The sequence below is a fragment of the Battus philenor genome, unplaced genomic scaffold, assembly GCF_028537555.1.
Source record: "Battus philenor isolate CCGP_79_NKW_IND1 unplaced genomic scaffold, ilBatPhil1.0.hap1 SCAF_9, whole genome shotgun sequence".
Lineage (NCBI taxonomy): Eukaryota > Metazoa > Arthropoda > Insecta > Lepidoptera > Papilionidae > Battus > Battus philenor.
The window spans coordinates 5,644,481-5,661,229 of record NW_027181759.1 but is presented as its reverse complement, the minus strand read 5'-3'; the positions used below and the strand labels follow the sequence as shown (position 1 = coordinate 5,661,229).

Here is a 16,749-nt window from a genome sequence, read left to right as displayed (position 1 = left end):
TGTTTTTCAATATTACATATAAAAAATTAAACATACAAACCTTGTTGAAAGTATTTGTGGTTAACGATAGTTTTAATATGTTTTCTTAACAAGAGAAGGAATTTTGATATTCTTTTCCAGAACAATGTACATGCGTTGCATAAGCGACTTTTCTTTTTTTCTTTCGCCGCTGCCTCTGCAGCTATAAGGTCGGCACAACACGAAAAATCTTCTATTTCAACAATCTGTAAATGTTTTTATTGCTGTATTTTCTAATAAAGAGTTACAACCTTGTGGTTATGAGTTGGACAATTACCTTCGTATCTGGCTTTTCATCGCCAGCTCTTTTACTGATGCCTTTTGTCAATTCTTCGAAGAATGAGTCTAAAGCGACTTGTCCGGTTGGTAATGCAGCTGATAAGGCACCTGACAGCGCCAACAGTTCTTGACAAGACATCGTGCCACCTGCGGCTGCACGATCGTCCACGTCACTTGCGGGTAGGTCGAACTCTACATTACCAAATTAAAAACACTACAGTACGTGCTGCTAAAGGGATTTGCATTAAAATTCTACCAAGAAAGTATTCATGTAAGCCATTTTGAAACAGTTGTAACCTTATATAATATTCTTTACTTTGGTAGACAAATTTTATTAGCTTGTTGACATTTATACTTTCTCCTACTTTGAGGTGAAAAATCGCTAAAGGCACTTAGACTAAACCTTTGGTCAAATTTTAAAGTAAGCTCAAGGGCTCCATCAGGAACCTTGACTTGGGCCCTTATAATGTTCACTACGACGGAACGAGTGATTCACTCTTCATTATCACATATACATTCATAATTTATATAAACAAAAAAAACTTATATACACATCAATAAGGAAAATTAAAAAATCTATGAGGTATTCGTCTATGTTTTTTTGATAATAAGAATTAAATTTTAACTCTAAATATATAATTTTGTTATTGTAATTCTATTTCTAATTTGTAGAAGGAATAAAGAGTTATTTTGCACATGCCCGACTAATAGTTCGTCTAGATCTAAAACATCTCTAGACTCACCGCTTTGGCTCTTAAGCCAGTCACGTTGGCACAATGAATCTACAAATATTTATTTTAAGTGTTAATTATTTGTGTATATAGTAACATACTACAAGAATTTCAGAACACTTTTAACATATTATTATTCGTAACCTAAAAATATTGTTTGTAATGTCTGGTATGTATGTATTATATCCTACATATATGATTGGTTGTTTAGAGGAGCGAATATATAGCCTGCTTGTCAGCAAAAATCTTTAAAGATTTTACACCTATTTCCTACCATCCAGTATAATGCAACCAGTCCTTAAAATGTTACATTAATTTTTCTGCTGGAATGCCACAGGCGAATAAATTCTAGCAGTGCAGCCTGCAGAGACATGAAGTAAATTATAACAAATTTTATTAAATAGTAATCCGAATGTTTAAAAAGTTTTTTTTTACCATATCATCATTAAATTATTTATTTTTCTAAAACCATTCATTTTTCGATAAAACACCATACACATGTTGAAAGCAAATATACAATTTTCCATTTATGGCTTTACACCTATAACCGCCCTGTGTTATATCACTAAGTTATCCTTTACCATTTCCGTTTACAACAGAATTATCTTTGAAGTATAAACTCGGCCACATTCAAATAAAATGTTGCATTATTGTCGTCTTTTAATAAAAAAGTTGTAATGAACCATGATTCCAGATCCATTGTGGGAGATTTAAGTATAATTTTATTTTATTAGATTAATATGGGACAGAGAAACTATATTATACCTTTTAATAATATGCGTAAGATCGAATTACGAGAAAAATAAATTATAAATTTAATTGTACTCGTTTTTTAAAACCAAAAATTTTATGTGTAAATATTTATTTACCTTTAAACATTAATTAAATAGAAGGAACATTAAATAAATAGAAGAAATACCGTGAATTTCACAAGACTGAAAATAATAAAATTTTAATATTGTACATTTAATTTTTTTTTATTTTACCTGTTTGTGTCATTTTCTCTGAAGAGCACACGTTATGTGGGTGCGCCCCTGGAGTGGTGGGGGTATGTAACAATACCGTGTCGCTGAACATAACTGATGAACGTCGTCTAGCAAGAGACGGCGGCGAGAGTAGGGATAAGTTTGAAGCATTCTGTGTAAAATTAGAAAAGGCGTTATCCAAAATTTAACAACAGTTTCCATTTTTTTTAATGACATTTTATTTTCATATCCGAAATTTTATTATTAATTTAATTAGATGAAAACATATCATATGTGTAATCATATCATAATATACGTCTTTCAAATGCACACGGCCTTGAAATAGTTACTTTTGTAATGTTGATAGATTTAAGTCGAATATCTTTACAAGATTAAAACTAAAAAATTTTGACAGCTGTCCTCTGAATTAAGAGATATAATTAATAATGAGAAGATTCGTATACGAACTAACGTAACCGACATAGTCCAGTGAATTGACAAGTTGATGTGGTAGAGGACTAACCGCATAGCGCGTAGAATAGACGGCCGCTGGGGCCTTCATGTTCTAGAGTGGAGGTTACGAATTGACAAGGGTGACGTAGAACATCAGATTACAAGGTAGACAAACGATCCCGTTAAGATTGCTGGACGCAGGCCGCTTTTAATCAGTCCCATTGGAAATCTTATATCCAGCATTGAGTGTCTTTCGGTTGAAATGGTGTTCGTGGTTTGAAATTTTATTTTAAATATTTCTTTGGCACATTTTTACATTACAATTAATTTACATAAAAAAACGGTTTAAAAGCAAGCTTCAGATTTCAATGTTTGTAAGTGGTTTCGAAAATTGGCTCATATTTCTGAAAGGAAATAAGATTTTCTAAGAAAATTTGCAAGAGAACATGTTTTGCAAATAAAGTTACCTCAAGATCGGCGGCTGAGAGCGAGGGTACGCGCAACAGGCTAGGTCTACTCAGGGGTTCGTCGCCCGCCTCCTCGACCCCCATCTTCCCTCCATTCCCCTACCACAAATCCAAATATAATATGTTTCTTTACATTAAAACGACATTTTTTGTTGCCGAATATTTTATCATTAATTAAAGTATATTTTTTAATTCATAAAACTACTTATCAATCAAAAAAATTTCTACTTTTAAATTTTGTAAATAAAAAACAATATGACCATAATTTAAAATATTTTCTCTGTGTTTATTAAAAAAAAAACTATTTATGTATACATTACGACTGATTGAAATTGGATAATGATTGGATGAAAGAAATAGGAGTTGATATCAATGTAATAATTTAATTATTGACTTTAAATTTGGAATTCTCACTTTTGGCAGCAAAAAACTTGGTATTAATAATACGTAACGAAGACGCACAATGATAATAATAACAGATAATAATATTATTTTCAAAAAACGAGAGAGAAAATTTTTTCAAAGATTAATAAATTATTATTATAATAAAAATCTGCGAAAATATGGCACGGTAAGTCTCTTCAAATAACAATTGTCATAACCTGATAATTAAAAAGTTAATCGACTATTTCTACGATAGATGAGTCATGTTCATTCATTTCATTATATAATCTCATTTAGAATAAGGTATATTGTTTATACATTGAATTGAAATTGAAAAAAAATATTATTGTAAAATTATATTACCTGTGGATGTGTCCGGGGACAACAAGGATGATGTTGCTTCGGTTTATTTGCGGGTAATTGAAGAGTCTCGCGACTTTGCCTCCAACGTATCTGGGCTTTTTGATATCGATAAACTCTAGAAAATAAGTATTTTATATTTCAATAATATTTTATCATTTATACTGTGTTACATATACTCAGTACAAAGGCCTAAATTAATGGTAGAGACCGGTTTCAGTCACTTCAATAATTTTATATTTTTGTGGTTTGCACGTGTTTGAATATATGTCAATCTAGGAGACCAGTAAACAGGAGATAGAATTAGAATTAAATGTTAATAAAATAAAATATAAAAATAAATGGTGATTTGTGATAAATAGTAATAAAAAGCGAATTACAGGGAGGATAAAGATGTAAAAAAGCATAAACAAATATACAAATGTGATAATTCTGTGATTTTTGAGGAACGAAGCGAAGGAAGTGAGGCGATGAATGAACGAAAATTGATATGGTAAAGAATGAAAGATGATTCTAGAATGAAAGAAGAGGAAAGATAGGTCTTAAGAGGAATGACAGAAGAGCAAAAAAATAAAAAAGAATGCGAAAAAATCAACACTGTCCCAAAACAAGACAGGGGTACGAGAGATCTCTAATCTCTAATTGACATTTGACAAAAGAAATAAACAATTTCAGTTTTAGCCTAACAGACACAAAACAAAGCCATAAATGATTAAACGTTTTTTTTTTTAATTTCGAGAAACGCCTGTTTACCTTTTGTTAGCTATAGTAATATAATAAATACATGAAACATTGTTTGTCCGGACTTTCTTTGATTTAAAATTCTTTTTTTGTTTCTACGGTATTTTTCTTGTCAACATGCAAGATAATACGCGATGTTTGTAGCCTTATTTTTTAAAAAAAATTTCGATATTTGTCTATAAGCCATCAGTATTCAATGTTTATTTAGTACAGTTTTTATCTTTGTTCTGTCTTACTCGATTTTAATAGTGAACATTTTGTCATAATTTTATATACAAGAATTCCAGCGTTACTTAGATTTAATTTGAAATCGTGTGTGTGTAATTATTAGTTTTTTTTATAAATGGGATGGAAAAATAATATATTTTTATTTTTAAAAGGATGCAAAAATTTTTATATTCACCATTGGTGGTTAAACATTTGGCTAGTATTTGAAATTTAAACTTAATAGACATTTGATTGAACATATTACTAATCTATGCATAATAAATAATGTAACGTCTGCAGCAATATAATATCCAACAATATATATATAATATGCAACATAATATCCTCATTATATTACCTACTACTAACTACTATTAGTTAAAATAAAACTATTCGCCGTTTCCTTTTAATATGAAAACAGAATTGCTGGTCAATATATTCTAGAACTGAAACTGTAGTCAATCTTTTATGTACAAAATATACTTTATCTGATCGCAGTATTGTATTATAATACGCAAAGGGCGCTGCTGTCCATTTTCTGGAATCTTGTTAGTTAGCAGTGGCAATCCTACATAATTAATGCACAAAGTGTGAATTATATTAGAATGTATCCCGGGAATCGAACCCGCGACCTATAATTGCAAGATACCGTTCTTTAGCGCTGGGCTATCACTACTTAAAAGTATTCTCTAGCAGTATGGGAAAAGGGCACGGGTATGTGCACTTTTACCATCTTAACTTTTGCTACATGCGCATATACATATATCTTCTGATAGTATTAATTGAAGAGCATTAGAGTTCCTATAATAGATTTTTTCATACCTAAGTGACATAAATTTGTTTTTAATTCTTGTTTTAGTTTTATGAAAATTTATGAATATATAGAGTGTCTGACCTAATTTTTTTAGCCATTCTCCTCTTAAATCTTCTCCACAAGTGGGCGACATATTTAACTATTTCTGCGTAGCATGTGGCAGGCTCACTGTTGTTAGTGGATGAAGCTAAAGTAGAAGAAGATGTAAAACGAGCTCTTTCAGCGCGCATTCTTTCCATTTCGCGTTTCTTTGTTTCACTGAATTGTGTCGCTATTACGACAAGGCAGAGATTAATCATGAAAAATGAGCCAATCTGAAAGATAAACATTTTGTATTGTTTCATTTTGGTTGTAGATAGATTTCAAAATTGTATGATTATGGATGAAAATCTTTAAAAAGTGATTATGAAAAAACCACCGTATAATACTAAAAATGTTTGATTATTACTGTAATACTGAAAATGTATTACTGTGTATGTTACGAAAAACAGTTTTATTATGGATGAGACCTTACAATACTAAAAATGTTTCATTATAGATAAGACCGTAAAATAGCAATACTTTACCACAATCAGTAACACAAAATATATCCAGTCCCAGAAACTATGAGCGTCTTGTACGTAATACATTATGTCCGTCCATCCTTCTAATGATATGACCTGTAAATGAAATGTGTTTTAAATTTTTTTTCAACTAGGTTCCACATACAAAAGTTTGTATATCTTTTGTGAAATTTACCAAGAATATAGCCACCCATGCCAGTCCAATATTGTCAAAAGAGATCGTGCCCTGGAACGGGTTTGATCCTCTTTCCGTACAATTAGTGTAGTATTGATTCCAGTTCACGCACGAGGTGTTTGTTGGTCTGTTATATGAAAACGGTCTTGCCGTTTCGTTACAAACGAGAGGTCCGTAGCGATACGGTGGAAAGTTACCGCATTGATGCATCCCGCTATCTTCAGGCGTAGTGCAAATGTAATCCAATTCTTTGGAAAACTCGTAGTGGAACGATATGCTGTGTACAAATTGTTTGTCTTAGTTTATTTTGAATAAATAATTCCAGAAATACATTTAAAGGCAGCCTGATGTTTCCGTCAAAATTTAATAATATTATATTGACGAATTTTATAACCTAGTAAATTAAATAGCAATAAAATGTCATAATTAATTTGCGATTGTGTAAGATTTCTTTTTGTAAATAAAACATTGTTGCTTATTTAATAACGAAAATTGTTTCAATTGCGTTTACTGGTTAAAAGCATTATTGTTATTGTTTTTTGTACATAAGAAATTCATTATGTAATGAAAAATGTTTCTATACTGATCAGGCCACAATTAAATTGATTGTATTCTACAAAGCCGGACATTAAGCTGTAATGATTTACAGTAATTAAAGGGACAAACATGCTTTCGCAGATATCATGCATCGTATCATGCAAATTAAAAAAAATCATTAAGTTTTAAGATTAAAAGTTTGTTTTAAAGTAATTTGCAGTACTAATTAAAATAATATAGAGTCAATGTATGTGAGAGAGAAGTCTGACAAGACACCACAAGATCTTATTGAGAAATGCCTTGACTAGATTGTTTTAGCATAGCACATTTACTACAAGCTATGATTAAAATTTACTTTATTAAGAATTAAAGAGTATTAGCTAGTCTTTCATATGGTATATATTAATATCTATCCTTAACTTAGAAATTTATTAGTCTTCACCGAAAATTTCATTTTAGTTTATTAATGTTACAGTAAGCAAAAAAAAAAAAAATTAGCCATGGCCATATGAAACATAACATAGACGATAAATTTTAATTAATGTGTTAGATAAATTGTTCACTTGTGTGAGTTTGCATAGAGTTTGCATTCTGTCGGAAGAAAGTGTACGGTGGTTTACTAAATTATTCTCTTCATTAATCATTTATAATTTGTGATTTTTACCTAATTAGTTTACAAGGTTTATTGTATTTACAAAGTAAATCGGTGTATAGATAAATTTAAAATGAATAAAATATAAATTATATATTGACAGAGCTACTCAAAGGCTTTGAGTGATATGATACAAACTGGCAGTTCTTAACACGAATGTTTGTGTTGAGTAAAAAATGTTAAATCTGTTTTTTGAAGCCTAAATCTCGGAATAAAACTGCCAATTCGTGGTAGATAAGCAGACATTGTAGCACATCTGGACGGCAGATGTGTGAAGGTACACGTGACAACAAATTTCAATATTTTTACAGAAACACTTAATTTTTATCCTAATTCCTTACGAGTTTACTCTGACGCGCACTCTGTACCAATCTGACAGGTCTCTGGAACATAAATTGAGGATGTGGTGATGGGTGTTATGGTCCTACAAAAACTAAGGCATCTGTTCTATTAGATCATATATAAAAGTGTGATTGTTTTTATATTGATATCACCTCATTTAAATTTAGTTAAATTATCAATATGTCGGTTGATCTATTCCGCAAATGTATCGCTTGTTTCCTACAATGATATCTACTTCTATATGATATTATAACAAAGATGTTTGTTTCAAAAACATTGTACTTAGCAAATACACTTGTATAATATACATGCATTTCGCTACAAAAAGTTTTTTTATATGTGTGTGTTTTGTTTAATACATATATAGAATGTACTCCTTGACAGTATGCAATATTTAAGTGTGTTTAGTTAATAAAGTATGTGAGTTTTAATTCCAACATGCGCAATAGTAATTTGTTAGAAACAATAAAAATAATGTACAACGACATAAATGACGTGGAGCAGTGTGTGTGCTCTTTGAATACATAAGCGTTAAATATTGCATGCAGTCAACTTTAGTAATGGAACGTGCCTCTAAAACGAGCTTTCGAGTTAATGACGACATGGAACAGTGATTAAAACCTTCAACACATTCAAATATTATGTTACCTTAATATTAATTTTTATTAACATTAGGATTTTTACGGGACATTTTCGATTTCTGTCCTAATTATTTCAAATGTGTGATTACTCACTTTGGTCGTAGAACATTTGGGGGAAGGACAAGCTCGCAGCGTTGCCTCAGTATTCCCGCCCATAACTGGACGCCGACGATGCCGAATATGAAGAAAACGAAAAAACAAAGAAGCAAGACATTACCGAGCATTGGTAATGTATCTAAAAGTAACATCACCAGGATTCGCATACCTGAAATCAAAATGTTGTTTAACTAAATGTTGTATTTATTCATATTTAGGATGCAGAACACATGGCAGTTGGTGCCTTACGGCTTTGGACCACAGACTACGGACCGGCAGGTGCAGCATAGAATGTCACAAGGTCTATAGACAACTGTGCTAAGGTCGTTGGAAGACGCTAGATGCAAGCTGCTTCCAACAAGTCCTGTTAAAAATCTATAGGAAAAGCTAACGTCTAACAGTGGACGTTTTGCTGCTGAAATGATATACGCTGTGCATATGTATTCCAGAACTAAGTAACTAGTAGCTAAAGTTCAAATATATGTAGGTTTAGTTTCGAAGCCGTAAATAACAACGCGCTTAAAAGCATTGACAAATAAATTACATATTTTTGGAGAGTAAGGGAAATTGTTGACCTAACGACATATCTTGTGACATTATTTGTAAAGTCGACAAAAATTGATGATAATATGTAATGTCTTAGCACAGCAATGTAAGGCGTAACATGGTTATATGTAATAAAAAGAATGAAACCTTTAAACTAAGATTATATATGTATTAAGATTAATATTTAAAAGACGTTGAAATATCTGGATAATAATATCACAAATAGTAAAACGTGAAACAAGTACAGATGTGTGTCCAACCACAAGGCGTGTAGCAATTTAATTTGTGGTGGTTGCATTTTCCCTGTTATTTACGTTCCAGTCGGTACCCACACAAAACTTTTGAGCGCAGCTTTCTTTTGTACAAATGCCATGTTTAATATTGGAACGGGGGAAATTTAAAATGGATATTCGAATGTTTTCTTTAGTGTTGAAACATCGATCGCATATAAATTGAAAAATATTTTTTGTGGATATTTTTTAATCTAGATATTTTTTTCGTACAGTGGTAGCTCGCGTCGTAATTCTCATTGTTGAGGGTCATTCAGCTTATTGGGTTTTTCTCCCGTGATCTTTTCCCTTCTAGCTCGCCTGTAACGATATGCTTATCGAAGCTCGATCCATATTTTTAATGTGACCAAAATACTCAAGGACTCTTTGTAGACCAATTGATAAAAGCCTCGTCGTTTCGGTGTCCAGGGAACACGCTGCGCTTTTGGGATGTAGAGGATTCTCCTCAAATCCACACATCTATGGTTATTACATCAAAGTGTTCATGTTTCGGTTTCATAGATGAAAAAAGAGAATCCGAAGTCTGCACGAGTTTCTGTTTGTTTATTTTTAAAATGTTCCAATCCTTCTATAACCTCTCTAATATACCTATGCCGCCTTTGGCCATATAGTACAAATATTTTATGGTTTGAAATATCAATTCCTTTATAAATTGTTAATTGCTTCCAGGGAATAATTTTCTCAAGATATTATACATCCAACGAATATTAATTATAGATGTTTGAAGTATTTACGTAACATTTTTAATTAGGTACGTATAGACCATTTCGAGTTAAAATTCAAACTCTTGAATCAATTTCCTCATAATGTCGCGGAGAGGCAGGAGTGTTTGCCGGAGGCTGCGGCCGGGTTTACTTGTTGCTTGCCGATCGATCTCATCCCACGCCCGCTCTCAATTCTCGCTCGGGGTTAATTTCTATAAGTACTCCACTGGCATGAGTTTTTAACAACAAAAATTCACCTTTATTATATGTTTATTATATCATAGACACTAATAGATATTTATAAAGCAAGACTTGCCTAGTGGTGACTATCGTAGATCCTAAGTTTGATTCTCGGCAATTCCGTGTGGATTACATTTTTATTCAATATTTTTGCGTTTGGATAAGACCGTCGATTGTACTTTTTCTTGCATATTGGATATAATCTCTTTTTTCTGTTCCTACTATCTTGATGTTAAATAACAAAAATGAAATAAACAAATTCACCAATGATAAAAAACGTTGAAGAAAAATATTGTATGGAAACCGGAGGGTCTTTAGACCAAAAATCTGAAAGTTGTTCGATGTTAACTGCTTATACAACGAGAAACAAAAACCAATGGAAGAAGTTGAAGGCGACCTATGCCAAAAAAAGAAAAATATATAACACTTCTTTTTATATTATATATTGTGCGTAACATATGCGCCCCACAAAGATCGCCACGATGACCGGCCATGCTGCCCGCATCTATGTCGTCGTGGTCACACTCGAGAACCTTATTTCTAATCTTTTTTATTTGTCTTTATCACTGGCATAGAGACTGTCCTTTGATTTGTTTGCTCTTTCAACGTCTGTTTTGTGCCTTGCCCTTAATTTTTTTACTTTTATTTTCACACTCTACATTATTATTATTTTTATTCTACTATACTACTTATCTTTTTATAGTATTATTAATTCTTAATTGTTCTTTCTTATTTCTGCTCTAATATTTATAATATTACAATAATATATTCAAATGAATAGTGGTTGCCCACGTAGAGAATTGAGACTTGTACATAATTATATAGGATTTCCACTGCTCACAAATAATTTTCAGAGGATGGGCCACAGCGTCCTTTGCCTAAAATTGTACAATACCGCAATCGCCAACCTGCCAAGAGTAGCGATTATAGTATATATCTCCATAGATATCTATGTGCAGGGTCTATGTCTTGTGGGCTGAAACGAATATATTCCAAAATACAATCAACCTCGTTTACTTTTTTGCCGGATTTAAAACTTATATAGCAATGGTGCCTTGATGTAATTATTTATTACGTTACTAATTAGACTCTTAACAAAGTAGGTTTAAACCAAAAATCGCTGTAAATTATACGCTGTCTGAAAACTTTTATAAACTGAACCTGTTGCGATGTGAAGTTTTGTAAAGTCGTTTAAACACAACTCTTACATTAGATGAGATGTTACAATGTTATATTCTTATTATGGTTTAATTTTATTTTATCTAGAAATACTAATTTTATATTTATATTATTATATTCATAGTTGTTATTAGGTAAGACTACAGTCTTAAGTAATAACAGTCATTTGCTATTTCTAAAATTGAGAAAATATGTTTTTTCTCAATCAATTATACATTGATTGACAGCAAATGGCCTTATAAAGATTTTACATTTATAATTATTTATAGGTGTAATATTAGTTTTTGTATAAGCCTCATAATATTGTCACTGGTTAGAAACAAGATTTGTCTTAAAGAAAGAGCAAACATTACAGGCACGCGGGTGTTTTGCGGATACGGTCGATGAATTTTTGGTCCTAAGATATATTGATTTTCTGATTGTATTTTCCTTCATCGTGTGTGAACAGTATTAAAATTATGTATCGACCGAAAAAATTTCTGCAATCGCGACTTGAAGTGACAATGTTAACACTAGGCAACCGGTATTCAAACAAATATAAAGATAAATGACAAGGAAATAAATAAAATTGAAAAAAAAAATCACAATTTTTTTATTTTTTTCTTTATAAGAAATAACAAGAAATTTTATTAATAATAAATTGATATAACTTTGTCATTGATTCCGTCTCTTAGCTATTATGTACTTCCTATTGTTTATTTACTATTTGTCTCGCCTTTATATTGTTTTTAAGTTTCTACTTTTCGTTTAGCTTATAGATTCAATGATAATAGTTTTGTCCTTATTAAATAAACATGTGCACTTCTGTGTTAAATGTGCACTAGTTTTAAAAATTGTCTTAATGTTTTACGTATACGTTTTTGTTTACGTTACTGATGTGATATAAAACAGACGGAATGCATACTTACTCGGTATCCGATTGATGGCTCTGAGAGGTCGTAGTACTCGAATTGTTCTTATTGCAGAAAAGTTAATGTTTTCAACATTTAATGTATATTCTACAGCCCTGTTTGAAAGAAAAATATTATTAAAAGCGGTAAAGGAAACAAAATATTTTAGTGCTGGTGCGCTGGATGTTAAAACTTTAATTCCCGTGTGACGCAAACTTGTAAGTATATTAATAGATTATGCGGCCTATTAGGCCTGGTAACCATTTTAGATTTATAAAAAAAATTATATTCGCTTGCCTATATACTAAAGATTTTAACTTACCCCGCCATCACAATGAAGAAGTCTAGTCTATTCCAGGAGTCGGCCAAGTACGTTCCGTGACCGTAAACTCCCATCGCTACCATTTTAATTGTCATTTCTAGAGTGAAAAACGCAAATATGATGTCGTCGAAGACCTAAAACAAATAATGAAAATATTGTTATTTTTAATTAGTATAAGTTTTTCTGCCACCGTAGGGCGACCTCCCATAAGGTGTAGAAACGACTTTGTATGGTGGTTAGGTTAAAACGTAGCATGCAGGCTGTTTCTACCCGGTCAAATTGGAAATGTATAGAAGAGACCCATGTCTAGTAGTAGATATCCTTCAGCTAAAATGATGATGATGATGATGATCTATGGTTTATATTTTACAACTAAGCAAAAAAAAATGTACCTTTAAGTGTTTATACCTGTAAAATTATTATAAAATTCTAAAAACTGTAATTAAAATGGTATATGGTATTTACTATTTTTTTCTGTGACCTGATCATAATGTACAGACAAAATAAACATGAATATCTTGAATAAATATTTGTGGAACTCATGTAATAAAATTCATCAAACATGTTGACAAACCATTAGCGCCATAGTGCCGATGTTCGTATCGATTCATTCATGGTAAGTTGCATCAAAAATTTTACTATAAAAATTATTACCAATGTTAGAGTATTTATTCAATATTTATACCATATTATTTAATATCTGTGGTATTTATTTTACCAGATCCATATACTAGAGTATATTTTATGTGCCAAGAGTTAATAATATTTGATTATTGATATTTAATATTAAGGTCACAGATCTCTTAGAAACATGTTTTATTCCTCCTAAATAAATTATCTATGCTCATTAAAACTAATTCGATTAGAAATAAATTTCCTAAGATTAAAAAATATACGTTTAACAAGTTAGATAATATTTATGAGTATCTAGATTGTGACCAATAAGACCAATTGAAAACGGCCTGCATCCAGCGTCGATTTATTTACAAGGTGATTGTTTATCAGTGTTGAAGCTTTAAATCGATGAATATATAACAGCTTCTTTGTCAGCAAAAACCTTTAAAGCTTTTTATATGTACTTCCGATCACTCCTTATAAAGTAATCACACTGATATATGTTTCATTAATTTACTTTTTCAATTGACATGTGAGAAGCTCATAACTACAGGCAGTACAATGTCTGCAGAGACAGAAATTACACAATAATATATTTTAATATTACTATATATTAATGTTTATTATTGTGAATTTTTAAAAAATATTTTTCTCACTACGTTACTATTACGTTATTAATGATTTATGCATTAAATTTCAATTAAATCATGCATTGATTGATAGTAAATGAGCTGAACGTTTACACTTTTAAAACTTTCACACCTACAACCAGTGATTGGTTTACTGCATATGAAGCAATAAAATATATAATGTTTATTGTGCGAGTAGTTTTGAAGATCAACTACTTTGTAATAACATAAAATTACATTGAATAAATAAATACTAATTATAACTAAAATGATTATGAAAGAATTACCTGTAATATTTTGCATCGGTTGGTGACACACTGATCGTCCACGCATGGCTGGTACATCCCCAGTGTCACGCAGTTAAACAATATCACCAGCATTGATATTCGCTCGAACCATGTGTTGATTGAGTCAAGAAAAATAGCAGTGAAATATTTGATAAATAAATTATTACTACAGAGTAAGGTGATTCTTATAACAGATTATCATAATAAAGCAGAAACTGTCGTCGTTCGGCCTCCCACAAAAGATATCTTTAGGGGATATATCATAATCGCCACGTTTAGCAGGCGAGTTAGCGAGCGCAGTGTGGTATTATGGTACAAAGAGGACGCTGCTGCTCATCGTCTGGAAACTTGTTGGTGAGCAGTGGAAATCCTATTTAATTAACGTAAAAGCGTAAATTATTTAAGACAGATTTTTTGGTAGTAAGCGTTTTTAATTATTACGACACCAAATAAAAGAATTTGGTAATTGTTCTCTCGTTTTATTTCTTTTTTAAAAGTTTGCGGTGGAGTGATAGGCGTTGAAAATAATTAGTCTGTTGAGGCAGCTAGTATACATTAATGTTAAGTGCTTAATCGTGTGTGAGTGAGTGTTTCTGTATTAATTATCCCATAATAATGACAAATGTAAAACACTGCTTAATTGTCGCCCCAGATTACAATTTTTCGAAATGACATCGTTGCTTGTGTGCCTTTAGGCATGTAATATAATGTACTTGTACAAAATTTGTTAACGGTTTAATGGATTCCTTTGAACTCCTCTGTTAAAAGAGACTTTTTAGACCTGGTAGTGAGTAAGGAAGTAGATAATGTTTTGGGCAAAAGAAATAATGTGGGCCTTTATAGATTTTACAACCACAGAAACGAAATAAGATTAAAATTTCATATATTATTTGATTCTCTGGTTTTTGCTAATAATGTTAGTGTAATAAAAAATTAGACAGAGTTTAAAAATGATTTATGCTTTGATTTAGTAATATGATATCTTCCACATTTTTTCACTATATTTGGGAATGATATGTTTTTTTTTTCTCATCAAAGTTTTGGAATTTTGGCAAAGATTGGTGTATATTCCGAGTTATGAAGTATAAAACAAGTATTGTCTGTCTGATGTCTGATGGATCTTAATAAATTTGTATGTTTTTTAACATTTCATACATACGAAACTCAAAAATTAAAAATCACTAGATTGTCGAGAAAATTGCAAATTGGTTATTTGTGACATAGACGATTTATTTGTTATGTATTTGAACATTAAATATCACTGCCTACACAATAGTTTCAAGTTGATTTCGATGTCGAATAGATGAACCAGAAGCCCCTTCTCTAGAATAGTCAGTAATGAAATGAATTCATATTCAGTAATTGAAGCGCATGTAGTAAAATTAGCCACGAGCTTTACTGAACAGTAAAATACTACTTGAAACATGGCCAGCAAAGTTAAAATGAATAGCGCGTGTTATTTTCAAGATTAAATGACCGTGTAGAACGCAGTTTTAATGGAGTTTTCTAAATTGTTTTAAACTTATATTTATTTCGTTGCTTTGAGCTTGCGGTTCAATTAATGGTTAAGCGACATCGATCTCTGGTTCAGGCGGTGGCAAAACTATCGTAAGAGCTGCATAATTTCAAAGACTAAATACGGAAAAAGTTTCGAGACTTTACACCGCAAAAATGAAACGGAGTTTGATGGATATTTGTAGCCTTGTTTTGTTGTGCAGTATTGAAAAAACATGATATTAAGAAATGTGTACAAAATACAGTAAAATAACAAACGGTCTGGATGATATTCTTCAAAATTTTTTTAATCGACGATATTGCGTATAAATCAAGTCCGTCTTATGTGATATTGATAAATAGAATGATAGGTTATATTTTATGCAAAAAGTTTTGAAACTTCTACACCTGTTTTTATTGATTATTGGTAAAGTAATTGACTCCTGTCTCGCATGATGTTAAGCGATGATGAGGTCTCCGTCGATACATATTTGTTTAAAAGATCAATTTACACTTGAGTCGAAGAGTTTTTAGATAAAGCTAACTGGTAATAACGTTGCCGGCAAGTTGTTTCATTCCTTGGCTTTTCGAATTATATGCGTATATACTTTACGCAAAACGCTTAGTGTTACTTTAAGAATTTCAAGAGTATAATATATTTGTGTATTTTGAGTTCGTGAATTAATTCTTGTAGCTCCGACACACACTCTCCAAAATGCAGTCTTCAGAACTTCGATTAACTAGAAACTTTTCGCTTATGCTTCAAGTTCTGAAGCTTAGCGCTCACCAAATAATTGTTACCGTTAATCCTCTTGGCACGTCTCTGTATGGAGTTCAAAGCTCCGAGCTGATATCTCGCCTATTTTTAATTATATATGTATAAACTGATTACTCTGAAATATGTAATAGCTAACAATAACTACAGGTATTACAAAGTCGAGTAATTTGAACGTTTCCATTACTTTTAAATCCGTTGATTTTTGGATGCACCATACATAAATTGACAGTCATTCAGTAAATGAACATTCAACCCTTTAAAGCTATAACATATATAACTAATCAACCTGTATAATAATAATGGTATCTTGAATATGAGTTATTTGCATGTTGGCTTATTGCCATTAAAAT

The 16,749-nt window shown here is 31.3% G+C and overlaps 1 protein-coding gene across 1 annotated transcript in view; it reads right to left on the bottom strand.

The window, feature by feature from the left end:
* Nucleotides 1–14,224, bottom strand: part of LOC137932489 (voltage-dependent T-type calcium channel subunit alpha-1G-like) — a 29,844-nt gene extending 15,620 nt beyond the window's left edge. Inside the window, exons 1-12 of the mRNA XM_068776118.1 lie at nt 14,128–14,224; nt 12,597–12,730; nt 12,293–12,390; nt 8,423–8,594; nt 6,158–6,434; nt 5,986–6,078; nt 5,501–5,733; nt 3,661–3,775; nt 2,914–3,012; nt 2,015–2,165; nt 296–489; nt 41–224 (exon numbers count right to left, since the gene is read on the bottom strand). Coding sequence (XP_068632219.1) covers nt 41–224; nt 296–489; nt 2,015–2,165; nt 2,914–3,012; nt 3,661–3,775; nt 5,501–5,733; nt 5,986–6,078; nt 6,158–6,434; nt 8,423–8,594; nt 12,293–12,390; nt 12,597–12,730; nt 14,128–14,220 — 1,843 coding nt within the window. The 5' untranslated portion in view covers nt 14,221–14,224. The remainder of the gene's footprint in view (nt 1–40; nt 225–295; nt 490–2,014; nt 2,166–2,913; nt 3,013–3,660; nt 3,776–5,500; nt 5,734–5,985; nt 6,079–6,157; nt 6,435–8,422; nt 8,595–12,292; nt 12,391–12,596; nt 12,731–14,127) is intronic.
* Between the last annotated feature and the right edge of the window lie 2,525 nt (nt 14,225–16,749).